We start from the raw sequence: 13,298 nt of genomic DNA, 5'->3' as shown, positions 1-13,298 counted from the left end.
AGAAATCAGAACTGGAGTGAACCAAAGTGAGTGTGCCGGTGGGGTGAAAACAGTGCCTTTATTAGAATAAGCCAGCACCCTGTGGAGGACAGAATTCCATCCTTTAGTGATGCTGTTTTCTGATGACTGCCCTGCCTTGGCAACAGTGCAGGCAGAGGGAAAGGTTCACTACAAAAATTAACTACCCCAAACTTCTACTATGACGCATAAAATATACACATACCATGTAAGAACAGATTCCCGGTATGGAATGAACACCTTCTTCCTGCTCTGATTTTGCTCAGACAGGGCAGAAATAACTTTTCCCAAAGTTAACAGGGACTTGTTTATGCTCACACCTTCCTACAAAGAGGAGAAAAGAAACTGCCTTATGATCAACGTATTACAGCCAAGCTTCCTATGGAGAATACAATCAGAGTTAAGACAGCCAGAGATCACCTTCTCCCCATGGTTGTTGTTATGGGATCATGTATGCAGGGACAGCTGTTACAATCATAGATTAGTAGAGCTGGAAGATGCCATGAAGGCCATCAGGCCCAACCCCCGGCTCAGTGCAGGACTCCCAAGTTAAACCTTCGCTCTCAGATGGCTGCCCAGTTGCATCTTGAATACTTCATTTGAGCTGAGATAACTTGAACTGCTCTGTGCAGAAAGAACTCCAAACATCTGAGCTGGATCTTATTTCCCTCCTCAAATTTCATGTAGAAATTGGATAAAGAAGTCCTAGGAAGTCAAGCTTGTAGCTCAGTGGCAGAGCACACACTTTGCAAGGAGAAGGTCCCAGTGCAGTTCTCTGTATCTCAGAGACCCCCAGGAGATCTGGAGAACCACTTCAAGAATTAAAACAGACAATACCGCCCTAATTAGGGAGTGGTCTGACCTTATATAAAGCGACTCCAGTCATATGAACACAGTCACTGTTCATAAGTACAACTTGGATTACGGGTTTTGTGCTATAGTACTATAAATCACAGCACAGTAGTGATTGTTAGGTATGGGGACCAACCGGAAAGCTGATCACAGCTTAGCAAAGAACCATACACTCTTTTTACCTTCAATCTTTCTCCACTGGTTTGAGCTGCAGAGCAACGTTCACTGCCTGCAAGGTCTATTAGATTGACACGACTGATAATTCTGTATTCATGTTCCTCCTTTTCCACAATATCTGTCTAAAAGAAATGACTACAATCAAGTATCTCTGCCCAACTTGTACTCTATGAGTTCAGTTCAAAAGAACTCCAGCTACTATCACATCTATTCTTATCACTTTAAAAACCAGACAATTTCCTCCCTAACATGCCATTAAATTTCTGTAACATTTAACACTTCATAAAACAAGATGGCAATAAAAGCAAATGCTAATTTTTACATTCGAAAAAGATCTTACTGGAAGCACCCTACGTGAAATTACTTCACTCTGGAAGGTTAAACAAGTTGTGTTGATGCTCAGTGCATTAACAACAATGAATGCTGCAAAAGTATGAATTCCAGGTCTGTCATAGATCGTAGAGGACAGAGGGCTTCAATAAAAAGAGGACCTATACAATTCAGGAGAATCCCAAGCCCACTCCTGTTGTGATCAGCAAAGAAGAAATCTTCTTTCTCAGCCAAAAGAATTCAGATTGTGGAAGGGTGGAGAATTTGGCTATCCCAGGGTCAGCATCCTCAAGCACCTCATTCTGATACCTGTCCCAATCTTGAGGTGGTGAGGCAGTGCACCTGCACACTGACCTTGCAGCATGAAGAAAAACATGCTTGGGAACCTTCGTTCGGCTGCAAGGCGGCATTCTGACCACAAGGTCTTTTTCCTTACATAAGTGGCCATCTTACGCTACTCTGCCCTCCTCCATGATTGTAAGCAGCCCCAAGAGCACTTGCCAGTTGGGTGACATAAACATTTAATAAATAAATAGATCGCTCTTGGTGGCTGATATTGATCAGGGAAATAGCACTTATTTTGTAACAGCAAATTCATAACATTATTTACTGTATTATTCACATTAGATGGTGTTAATTACCAAAATATAACAGAAAAAGAAAGGAGAACCAAGCTACCACTCTTGGTCAGCATGAACAAACAAAGTTGTTGGAATGCAAATGTACACATATGGAAAAAAACAAACAAAACACAGAGAGTGGAAGGAGGGTTAATAAAGGAATTCTAGTTATCTGGCTACTTGAATCTTTTTTTTTATACAAGCGGGAAAGGAGAAAAGTTCTTTTGCTGAATTCTTCCATGTTTATCAATCCTTAAAAATGTATACTAAAAAAATAAACATAGTACCTTTGTTTGTGTCATCACCAGGGTGAAAACAGAATGAGAACGAGAACTCTTGTCATTCATGCCGGTGGCAGCTGTAGCCCTGTGTTTATTTCCTAACTGGAGCCAGTTCTTATAAAAGACAGAGTATGAAAATGTTTAGAAAGCATGGCGAGAATCATTAGGTCTTTTAACATTAGGGAAAAAACCACTAGAACTGATCGAGGCAAAAAAGGATACATAACTATGCTTTATTTAGCTTTGCAGCCATCTGTAAATTATAAAAAGACTAATAGGATTTTAATTTAGTAGAACACTGCAATATTAAAAATCACGTGGTTGTATGTTCGTAAAAAAAATTCAGCTCCATCGGAAACAAAGAAGTTTACATCTGACAGGTGTCAGAATTTCATGCTCCCATTTATATCCCACCTTTTTTTCTTTTTTAAAAGAACTTGAAGCAGCTTACATCATCCCCCTCCTGCTGCTTTCAATCTTATCTCTACAACAACCACCCTGTGAGGTCACCCAGTTGGCTCCATGGCTGAGCAGGGACTACAACCCAGATTGCCCGAGTCCTAGTCCTGTACTCTTGACAAGTACACCACACCGGATGTCTCATGGAGCTCCTAGACACTTGGAAAAGGGATGACAAGCTGTTTAGAAGAACAGCTCTTATCAGCAATATGGAAATTCTTGCCTTGGAGTGCAGAACGCCCCCATCTTGAAAGACTTGGCAGAAGGCCAAGAGCTGCGACGGCTTGATGGGACAGCTCTGCACAGTTCTGTGTCTGTCGGACTGGCAGAACTGCATCCTAAAAGCCTATTGAGGTCCCACAGTTTCTCTCAGAAATGGCAACCCCTGGCTTGGTGGTATTGATTTTGAGTGAGAATTGGTTGGTGGTTTTCTATGGTATTATGTTTTGCCTTGGAATCCACAGACAAAAGCAGTCAGAGATAACCTTACAAAACCAAATGAATTGTATAACTCGTGTTAACCTATAACTGTACAAAATAGATGCGCTAAGGTAGTGGTCCCCAGAAGCAGGCTTCCAACAGCAGATAAAGAATTGCTTCCTTTTTTTGTTACACTCAAGGAGCTTCCGTCAACACCTGAAGTCCTGATGGAATTTCGACAGGAGACATCTCGCTTACAATTGGACTGCTCTGCATGGTGACATGGCCAATCAAGGCTCTGCCCATGGATGCATGCCTGTGCGCATGCGTGCTCATGCTTATCACGCCTGACATTTAAAAGAGGCACCTCCTCGAATAATAAAAGTAGCCATATGAGTAAAAGCAAGACCTTTGATAGTTTCTCACTCTGGGTCGAGGTTAGTCATCAAAGCAGACACACCAATCCTGCAAGTAACTTTCTATCAGTGTTCGGATCCTGCTACATGGAAAGGGTTACCAGTTCAGCTATTTTGCTTAAAAGCAGGTAGCATGTCAGCGCAACCACATTCTACCTTACTCTATAAAATTCTGCTTATGATCACTGGAAATGGGCAGTGGGATTTTACATACACCCTTTGAAAGCCCTATCATTTATACTACAACAACAGAACCTTACCTGGATTTCCGTGTAAGAACTAACAATATTCCTAAAAGTGGAGGGAAAAAATATACATATTTCACCTGTTGGCATTGGGTGGATGCAATCATATAAACACAGGCTAAAACCTACAAATTGTACAACTTATATTAAAACTCCACATAGCTTCCATGACACCAACAGGTCATAGAGATGTTCTAGCAGTTGAGTAGCCCAGGTATGAACAACACCTGCAAGAATGAAAGCCCTCACCTGCTGATAGGCGCACTAGAGCTACATGGGAAACTATACTGAGGAATCTCAGAAGCATCAGCATCCACAGATGGAGCTCATGTTTACAAATTGTTAGAATAAGTGTCAACAGGATGTTGGCAGGCTAGGTGTGAGAAAAAGGAAAATTATGTGTTTGATTTGAATTAATAGACAAAGTAGAAAAGCCCTATGTGATACCGAAGTTAAGGAGAGCAGATGAAATGCAGGCAGTGAACTGGGAAGTAAGAGCTTCAGATGACAATGAATAGATGAAACAGATGCATCGAGGGAAATGCAGAGTGCAAGAGACAGAGTGTCAACTCAAGAGGATCTCTGAGAACGACTGGTAATCCCAACAGGAAGTTTTGGTGAGAGCTGACATTTGCAACTATTTCAAATAAACAAATTCCTTGACTGCAGGCTTCTAGTTATGTTCTGAGCAAGATAGCAGATCAGTAGACAGAAATCTGTGGAAAAACTGAAAATGGGAAGACTTACACAGTTAAGTCTTCTACATAAGGTCCAAAGACTGGATGTTCTCTTACACGAAGCTGTTGAGAAAAAAAATGCTGATTAAAACTCTATCATAAGGTTATTTTCATAAGGTTAATGCCACAATATAAAATGCAGAATCCCTTGAAACAAGGGCATCTGTATTTTTAGTGAAGACAGCTCCTCACTGCAAGAATCATACACCACAAAGTGACATGCAGACAAATCACTGGGAGAGAAACTCCCCCAAAACAATAAACACAGGTTATTAGATCTAACTAGAAGAAAAACTATTCTTGACATTCAAGCAGGTGCCCTTCAGATGGACTCTAAACATGTAAAAGTGGCTTGCCCATGAGCAGATCCCATGAGGCACGGATATTTTCGTTCAGCAAAATGCTACCAAGATCTGAGCAGCTCCTGAGAACACAGAAGCTAGTCTCTCAAGGCATCTCTCTCTACACACCCTTGCTAAAACACATGCAAATCCTGTGAAGAGAAGAGATACAGAGCTGCTTCATGCTTGTAGAATCTTAAATTGCACTCACTGAGCCAGAAAACAATCCAATTCCTTATGATGAGAGCAGTCTCTATCCAAAGGTATGATTCTGCACACCAAGGGAACGCAACTCAGGCTTGTGAGCCAAATCAAATTCGCCTGGGGGGCTTCCCCATCGCTACATTTCTCCTGGGTCCACCCCTTCCCCCCCCCCAACTACCCATTCCTAGAAGGTTTCCCAGATTTTGCAGTTTTCCCTCCTCCCATTCTAAATTTGGCATACCATTCCGCAAGCTTAATTTACTGGGAATAAGACACTGATGGTGGTTATTTTAGCTCTTCCCACTTTAGCTGTTGCACCCACCCCCCACATCTGTAATGAGGCCCATGAGCAATTTTCCAAAAGAGCATTAATCCCCATAGTACATTCATGATACAGACAAGGCACAAGTAGCTACTTACAGGTTGTTTCTTCTGCCCATTTTCAGCCTTGAGGATAAGTAAATCGTGAATTTTTTCATTGTAGACTTCAAAGTAGCTCATTTCAAGATGATAAGCGGTCTAATGACGAACACACAATGGTTAAGATAAATGATTACAGGCTTCAGAAAAAACAAAACTTGCTACTTGCCTACATGAAGGCACTTTTTCGGGTGCAATCCGATCAAGGGAAACACATTATTCAAGGACAAATGAAGCAGTCCTTTGGACAAGGATTTTCTCACCTAGACAGACAGAAGGCCGGAAAACTAATTCCATTCTCAACCACATTCCCTCAAGAAAAGCAACCAACACATTAGTTCACCCCTGTTGACATCTAACAGCTCGTTCACAGCGCTTACACGCAAGGAGAGCCAGTGTGGTGTAGTGGTTAAGAGCATGGGACTGGGACGATCCAGGTTCGAGTCCCCACTCGGCCGTGGAGCCAACTGGGTGACTTTGGGCCAGTCACAGACTCTCAGCCCAACCTACCTCACAGGGTTGTTGTTGTGGGGATAAGATGGAGGAGGAGAATGATGTAAGCTGTCTTGAGCCCTTTGTAGGAAGAAGGCAGGATATAAATTGCAATATAAATAAATAAATTATCCCTTCTCTAATACAACTGCCAAGACAACTACATGAACATCAACCAAATAGAAGTGATGGGTCACACTGGCAGCATCTCCACCACAGAATGGAGCCTCAGCCTTAAACCTACCACCTACCTACCTACCAGGAGGTGTTTCCATGCGTCCAAAGCAAACGTATGAACCACCTAGCGCAACCCTCAGATGAAAGACAGAAGATTTATTCCAAGGGCTGAGGATGATAGCATACAGACTAAAACCAAAGAAACCTTCATCTCCAGCAGTATTTTCATTTATTTATTTATTAAAGCATTTTTATGCTGCCCCATTCGCCGAAGCCTCGGGGCGGCTTACAACAATAAATAAAACCATATTAATGTACTAGCTGCAGATTCTTTTAAAAAATGAACATTTTTCCACTTATTGATCCCCTCCCCTGATAATAGTTAACCTGGTAAGTTTCCTAAGAGCCTCTGTAGTAGAGAAATTCATTTTAAGGTACTAACTCAGAAATATAAACATCACTATACTGATTAATGACCAAGGATCCCGAAACTGGCATATGGGTACCCCAGGTTCTTTTATGCACGATTTTAAATATCCCAGAACTTAAAGATATTTTTGCTCAGCTTTTACATATGGCAAATTACTCTGGTGCTTTAGGATACATAGAATGCAAGCTCCAACTTGGTTTCTATACACCACCACAAAATGGAAGGCAGAGATATGAAGCTGGAAAGCAGAGATACAAAGAAAAACAGAAGGGGAAAAATATTACTGGCCTGAAAGAAGAAAGCAGGATTCCTATACTGGCTGCTTGATCACATGTACTACATAGGATCTACCACCTAGTTCAGGTGCTGAAAATCCATAAGGTGGCCAGATGTAGCCCTGGATCGCAGAACAGTATATGAATACAACTTGTAAAAAATACAGCGTGAACTGACCCATATACCAACACACATCCTATTCGCCTAAAGAATACCGAAAGCTAGATGGCATGCAATTACACCCAGATCACAAATGACTTCTTATGCAGAGTGGTAAGTTATGGAGATTCGCTTTCGTCACAGGTAGGTGATATCTGAGCAAAACGCTATACCCTTGTAACAAAGCTGGGGATAAAATCTACTCCCCCAGGGTGAAAAATTATGAAGATTCTCAATAATCTCCCCTCCAGAGGCAAAAAAAGGAATTCAGTCCAGCATAGATAGGTTCACGCTCCAACAGTACCTGTTGTGTATCTGCTTTTGCTATTCGAGTAAAGATATCTTCACAGAACCTTGGTATTATGCCTCGTTCATGATCATCATCAAATCCCATCATGCTGAAATGGCAAATATTTATAAATTCAGGCCTTAACCTTGCAGGGGTCTTTTGCATTTCCCTAAACTAGTATCAGTATGTAACTGATCCAGAAGAATTGTTTTGTACAATATAGTAAAGTCGAATAGGACTTTTAGGAATGATTATCCAGTTTCATTAGATCAGCCGGGAAAACTTAGCCACTCTCCAATGCAAACCAAAGAAAAATAGGAGCTTTTAAACCTGGTTCAAGGTTCAAATAAAATCCGGGTCACTTTGAACAAGCAAAAGTTAATTGGACCCTGACTATCCATTTTACCGTTGAATTTAATGCTCAATCCCTGTGATGTCAGATCCTGGAATTGGACATTGTTGGGATAATAATCCAGACTTGTAGCCCATGGTTTATTCAACAGAAATAGCACATTTTGCAGGACCTTAAAGGAACAACTTTAAGTGAATCTAATTTTCTCTGGTGAAATTTGAACAGCATATGTTAGCAGCATCCTCCATTCTTTACAAGCATTCACTTTAAAAAAGAAAAAAAAGCATCAAGGGACAGCATAAATTCAGCCACAACAAAAAGCAAACATGAGGCATATCCAAGCCAACTTACGTATATGACTTTCCAGAACCAGTTTGTCCATATGCAAAGAGGCAGGTATTGTATCCTTCAAAGGCCCTTTCTAGGAGAGGTACGGCCAAGGATTGATATACCATCTCTTGGCTTGCAAAGCTGTGAGACTGATCGAAAGACCAGAAGGAAAAGTCAAAAGTGAAACGGTATATTTGCTTTGTATCTGGATGCTGCACCACAGTCTCTTGCCCAGTCATGGAAACCACCTGGAACGTTCCTTCGTTTTTGTCTCTGAATAAAAGACATAGAATGAAAGTCACATGTGGAGCAGGGAGAGGGAATAAGAATGATTAGTTATGAGCCAGCACAATTTGAGTTACAAAAAGACAGACATGAATTTCTGTAGGGCACAAAATCCAGGTCCTAATCTCCACTTGGCTATGAAGCCCAGTAGGTGACTTTGGGCCAGGCATGGATTCTCAGCCTGATCTACCTCACAGGGTTGTTGTTGTGAGAATAAAATGGTGAGGAAAAGACCCTAGTAAGCCACTTTGGGTTCCTTCCCAGAGGAAGAAAGGTGGGCAGACACATAATACAACAACAACCACCACCACCACCATGTAATTATATGTCTAATATTATACTAATGTAGCACTGTGTATACTTAATATTTTCAAAAATCAAATGCATTCTCTTAGAAGACATGTTCATCTACTCAGTATCTTTGTCAAAGGGCGTAACAAACTGCATGATCTGAGATATATAGAAATGCTTTTAAAAAATAAAAATCCTGAAAAATAAGGCTACATACCTGATGCTAAAGGGACGTACCCTCACAGCCACAGTCACCTTACTATTTTCTATCTTGAAAGCATCATCTTTTGTACACTTGTTCTGCCTCCGAGTATCTTCTTTCGGCATAACAGTTTGTTGAACGGACATGCTATTTTCTTGCACCCCTTCTTTTTTACTACTCAGAGTAAATGCATTCAAAATACTAGTACTCTTTTGGGGTACTGTTTGAAGACACAGTGTCTTATTCTTTACCATGGGAACAGTAGAATTCCTGGCATACTTAACAGGTCCATATTTGGGAGTAAATTCAATTCCTTGTGCTATACCTTTCCTTGGAGTCTTCTGTCCTTCTAAATTTTCATTTTTAAGAAAGCTTCTAGACATAGTTTTGCTTCCATTTTCCTTACCAAAATTATGTTTTCTAGTCACGTCAGAGGCCCTGTCACTTGGCTCAGCTGTCGTTAAAAGTGATGATCTAGAAACCTGAATCTGACTCTGAGAATCAGCGAGAGTCATCCTCTGTTTCATGGTGGTATAATTCCCAGGACCATTTGAACCACCACGTTTAAAATCAGAACCAATTTTCACATCAGGATTGATCTTTCCATTCCTGGAGTCTTTGCGTGACTCTAGGCCACTCATAACAAGTGGCAGGCCACTGCTGTTAGTGACAGGGGGAAGTGTACTTTTGGTACTCTTCTGCGGCACAGATACTGCATTTTCTCCTCTAGCATCATAAATGCTATTTGCTTTATGCGTCTCAGTTGATCCAATTCTTGTACGGCGTTGTAGGGTCAATCTTCTTTCTGTTTGTGTGTTTTCACTAGCATATCCAATACTCTCATTAGATTTTTCTTCCTTTGTCACAGTTCTTCTCTGGAGGGTTAGTTTGTGTTCAGTTGTAGTCACAGGTGAGGCATTGGACAGTTTGGTACAGGCAGAAACCACATAGGTCCTGTTTAAGTCTCTAGCCTTACTCAAGGACTGTGACAATGGGTTGCTGCTCTCCTTCTCTGATACACACAGCGTAAATTGTTGTCCAAACCTGTTCCTAGAACAGGTAATTTCTGCGGGCTGCTTTTGCGAAGAATCACCAAGCCCATTAATATTACTTCTTTTTGGAACTGTATAGATAGGCATTGCAGCTTAAAAGCAAGCTCAGACTGCAGGGGCAAAACTATTTCAAACAAGCAGCTCCTGAAATAGAAGAAGAAGATGTCACCAGGAGAGCTGTCTTTTTAAGAAGTACCAGTGATCCTCAAATTGTATACTCTGTATTCCACAGATCAATAATATTCCATACCTAATAGTAAAATCTTCCTGGCAGACTGAATAAAACACTTCAATAGAATTAAGACACAATCCTAGGCAAAGAAAAGTCCTGCAACTCCAGCATAGCCCAGTCAGCATTTAAAATTAATGTTTCAGCCAAAGAATAACGGCTCACGTTCCTTACTGTCAGAGGAAAAATAAAAAGAAACTCTGCAGCAGAAGAGGCTTTCCCGACGTGGAGCCCAGTCCGGTGCTGTCCAGACGTGCTGGAGTCGCAGCGTTCCCCAGCCAGGGCGAAAGACCGACGCCCTTTCCTCGGCCAAGGCAAGGCTGAATCCGCTCCGCGCGCCCCGGCAAAGCCCATTGCTAAAGCGACGCCTACCGACAGGGTGAGCGGGGGGCTAATCCCCGGGAGCGGAAGGAGACGCCTCGCCCGCTCGCCTCGGAAGCGACCGCGACGCAACTCACCTGTCCCCCGACCATCAACCAGCAGCCGGGCACCACAGCCCCTCCGCCTCTGTATTTGAATGCGCCTCCGCCGGCTGCCATTGGCTGGAGTGGCCAGTGACATCACGGGCCGGAGGAAGACGCGGAAGCGGAGCCGGGCGGCCGGCGCCACCTAGCGGTAGCGCCACCTCCGGTTCCCAAATGAGCTCGTCCATAAGCGGGCTGCTCGATGCGGAGGCGCCGAACGGGACACCGTAGACGTAGGGTTCTTCAGCGAATTCTCCCATTCCGCTTATGGTAATGGCCAGATGAGGGAGGGCTGTCCGCGGCCTTGCAGAGTGCTTCCTCTCCAGTCCCTTTGGGAGCGGCCCTAAACTCCTATTGGGATTGGAGGGAGTGGCCCTAATGGGATAGCCCAGAGACATGGGCCAAAGAGGGGCTCAGAAGTGGGGCCGGGAGGCGCTTTCCTTCTTGAAATAAAACCTAGATCCTTGCATGTCCCAGCTCTTGTCAGCAAAATCCTTCATGCAATCAAAACTGTACTTTCTATTTTTAAAAAAAACCCAATCGCTTTTTATTATTAATTTTCCTCCTAAATGTTTAGATCATAAAGATACTCAAGAAAACGTTTTGCCATCAGTGCTTGCACAAACTCCCACGATCCTCGGCATTTTAAGTAGCAGAAGGCAGCTAATGGCAACTGTAACTGCACCTTAACGCTATTCGTTAAGATACACATCGTGGGAATTTCTCCTCACTCATAGACATTTATGTCACCAGTGCACTCAACAACAATTCCTTCTGGGCTCCTTCCAATAAGCAAGTGAAAGGTCCGGTGGGAGAGCATCTTGCCTGTATCCCATCCGCCCAAGAATCTAGAGTGCCCCAAGCTGGTTAGGGCTTAACCTTCTCGATGCCTTGATGCACCAGAGGGCCAAAAGATCTGACATGAAGTGCTTGTCTGCATTCCCTTTTTCAGTAGGAAGCAAACACCGGGTAACAATCCCCATGTGAGGCAGAAGCTAGTGTCTTGAAATATAAATTCTGCATCCCAGTGGTGCGATGCCATTTTGCAAGGCAGAAGAAAATAGTTGGTGCCATGGTGGTCAGCAAACTCCTGGTCCAACAGCATTAGACTGTTGTTCTTCCATACCCTGACCTGAAGACCTAATTCTACACTTGCTCTAATGCTAATTGTTGTAAACCACCCAGAAAGCTTCAGCTATTGGATAAAGGTCAGTATTTCAAACGTTAATCAAAATCAAGTTACAACTTGACATGTTTTACCTAAGCTAATAAATACAATCCATTTTTTTATTTTTGAAACATGGCTTGCATATCTTTCATTAGTTTTGTCCTTAAGCCTCTTGTTGAACAAATATAAAAATAAGAATGTGTTTTCTGGTATGAAATTTAGGAAAAGCATAGATTGGGATCAGGAATCCTACATTCAATTCCATTTGTATTAGAAAATTTGTATTACATAAGTGAAGGAAGAATGAGTGTATTTTTCCTTGTCAAAACATTAAAGACTAACATATTTTTGTATTGTGGCTTTCCCTAGCTGATAATTCCCTTAATAACTCCAGACTGGGTGAGTTTCCCCTTCTCCAGAAGGTTACTGAAAAGGAGGGTTCTTGGAAGTAGTTTTTAGTTTGAGTTCAGCAAACTGCTCTGTCCATGTTCAGACTTTGTTTTTCTCTGCTAGCACTAGCTTGCTAGATGTGCATGGGGAACAAAGAGCTTTTGCCAAAGGGATATTGTTTGAAGGGGAGGCTTAGCTCCTAACACCCCCCCACACACACACACACACACTTTACCTTTCTCAGAGGTCAAATTCCTAATTTTGGATAAGCAGCCAGTGCAGTTCTTTCCACACCAGCTGCAAGCAGGGAGGAGTCAGTGTTGGAGCTGTTTCCAGCCACAGATGTGGGAATCGTAAGTATCCTGAACCCCACCCCTAGCAATGTCTAGGGGCCACAGGATTGTTTCTGAAAGTGTTCTCCGTGCAGACTTGCCCAGCTGCCCATGCTTCCATACTTTTTGATTCTGAGCTAATCCTTTCAAAAAATATTAAATTTTACAGTCCACCTGAATTTCATCCTTTATATCCTCTGCTTTACCCTCTTCCATGCCCGTAATGCTGTCTCCTCTCCCTGACTTCCAGCCAGCTATCACAGCAAGCAGATGTGGAGCCATCTCTGCTGGTCAGCCACACAGTCAAACTCCCTTATCTAAAAGAAGTCTATCCAGGAATGAGAAGCCCATCTGCTCCTAGGCAAAAATCTCTTTCTTCTGCTCTACACCAGGCAAATCTGAGGAATTTGGTTGCCCAAGATAAAAAAACTATGCCTGCCCATATGTTTTTTTGGAATATTTCTTGAGAATGGTTATGTACTCATTCCTAATCACTGCTTCTCCACTAATTGCAAGGGAAAGCAGTCATTTTGTGATGTGCTTGTGCCACTCATGGTGTCATTTTGCCATTTACCCCAACATAGGTTTTGCATCCAAGACTATAATGTAAATTATGAAATGGCTCCCTAGTATAACTCACGAGATGACTCTGAGCAAGTTACTATGTCATCCATGCAATGATGTTCTTACGCTGAAATGCTATTCAGACTTTTTATAGAAAGGATGAGATGCATAACCAATTCAACATGTGACACCGAGCAACCAAAGATAAATAGAAGTGCTTGATTTTGGTTGGCTTATAACTGTATAATTAAAAACTGAAATTCAGCACATATTACAAATTACATAAAACGCATGTA

General features: G+C 42.2%; 1 protein-coding gene across 1 annotated transcript in view; it reads right to left on the bottom strand.

The window, feature by feature from the left end:
* KIF14 (kinesin family member 14) overlaps positions 1 to 9,942 on the bottom strand; it is a 38,790-nt gene extending 28,848 nt beyond the window's left edge. The window contains exons 1-9 of the mRNA XM_044432610.1: positions 8,819 to 9,942; positions 8,047 to 8,298; positions 7,359 to 7,452; positions 5,521 to 5,619; positions 4,566 to 4,618; positions 3,834 to 3,864; positions 2,285 to 2,392; positions 1,053 to 1,169; positions 224 to 342 (exon numbers count right to left, since the gene is read on the bottom strand). Of these exons, the coding sequence (XP_044288545.1) occupies positions 224 to 342; positions 1,053 to 1,169; positions 2,285 to 2,392; positions 3,834 to 3,864; positions 4,566 to 4,618; positions 5,521 to 5,619; positions 7,359 to 7,452; positions 8,047 to 8,298; positions 8,819 to 9,942 (1,997 nt within the window). The remainder of the gene's footprint in view (positions 1 to 223; positions 343 to 1,052; positions 1,170 to 2,284; positions 2,393 to 3,833; positions 3,865 to 4,565; positions 4,619 to 5,520; positions 5,620 to 7,358; positions 7,453 to 8,046; positions 8,299 to 8,818) is intronic.
* Positions 9,943 to 13,298: the final 3,356 nt, after the last annotated feature.

Source organism: Varanus komodoensis, unplaced genomic scaffold (assembly GCF_004798865.1).
Source record: "Varanus komodoensis strain SLA01 unplaced genomic scaffold, ASM479886v1 scaffold24, whole genome shotgun sequence".
NCBI lineage: Eukaryota > Metazoa > Chordata > Lepidosauria > Squamata > Varanidae > Varanus > Varanus komodoensis.
This window is presented reverse-complemented; position numbering and strand designations above follow the sequence as displayed.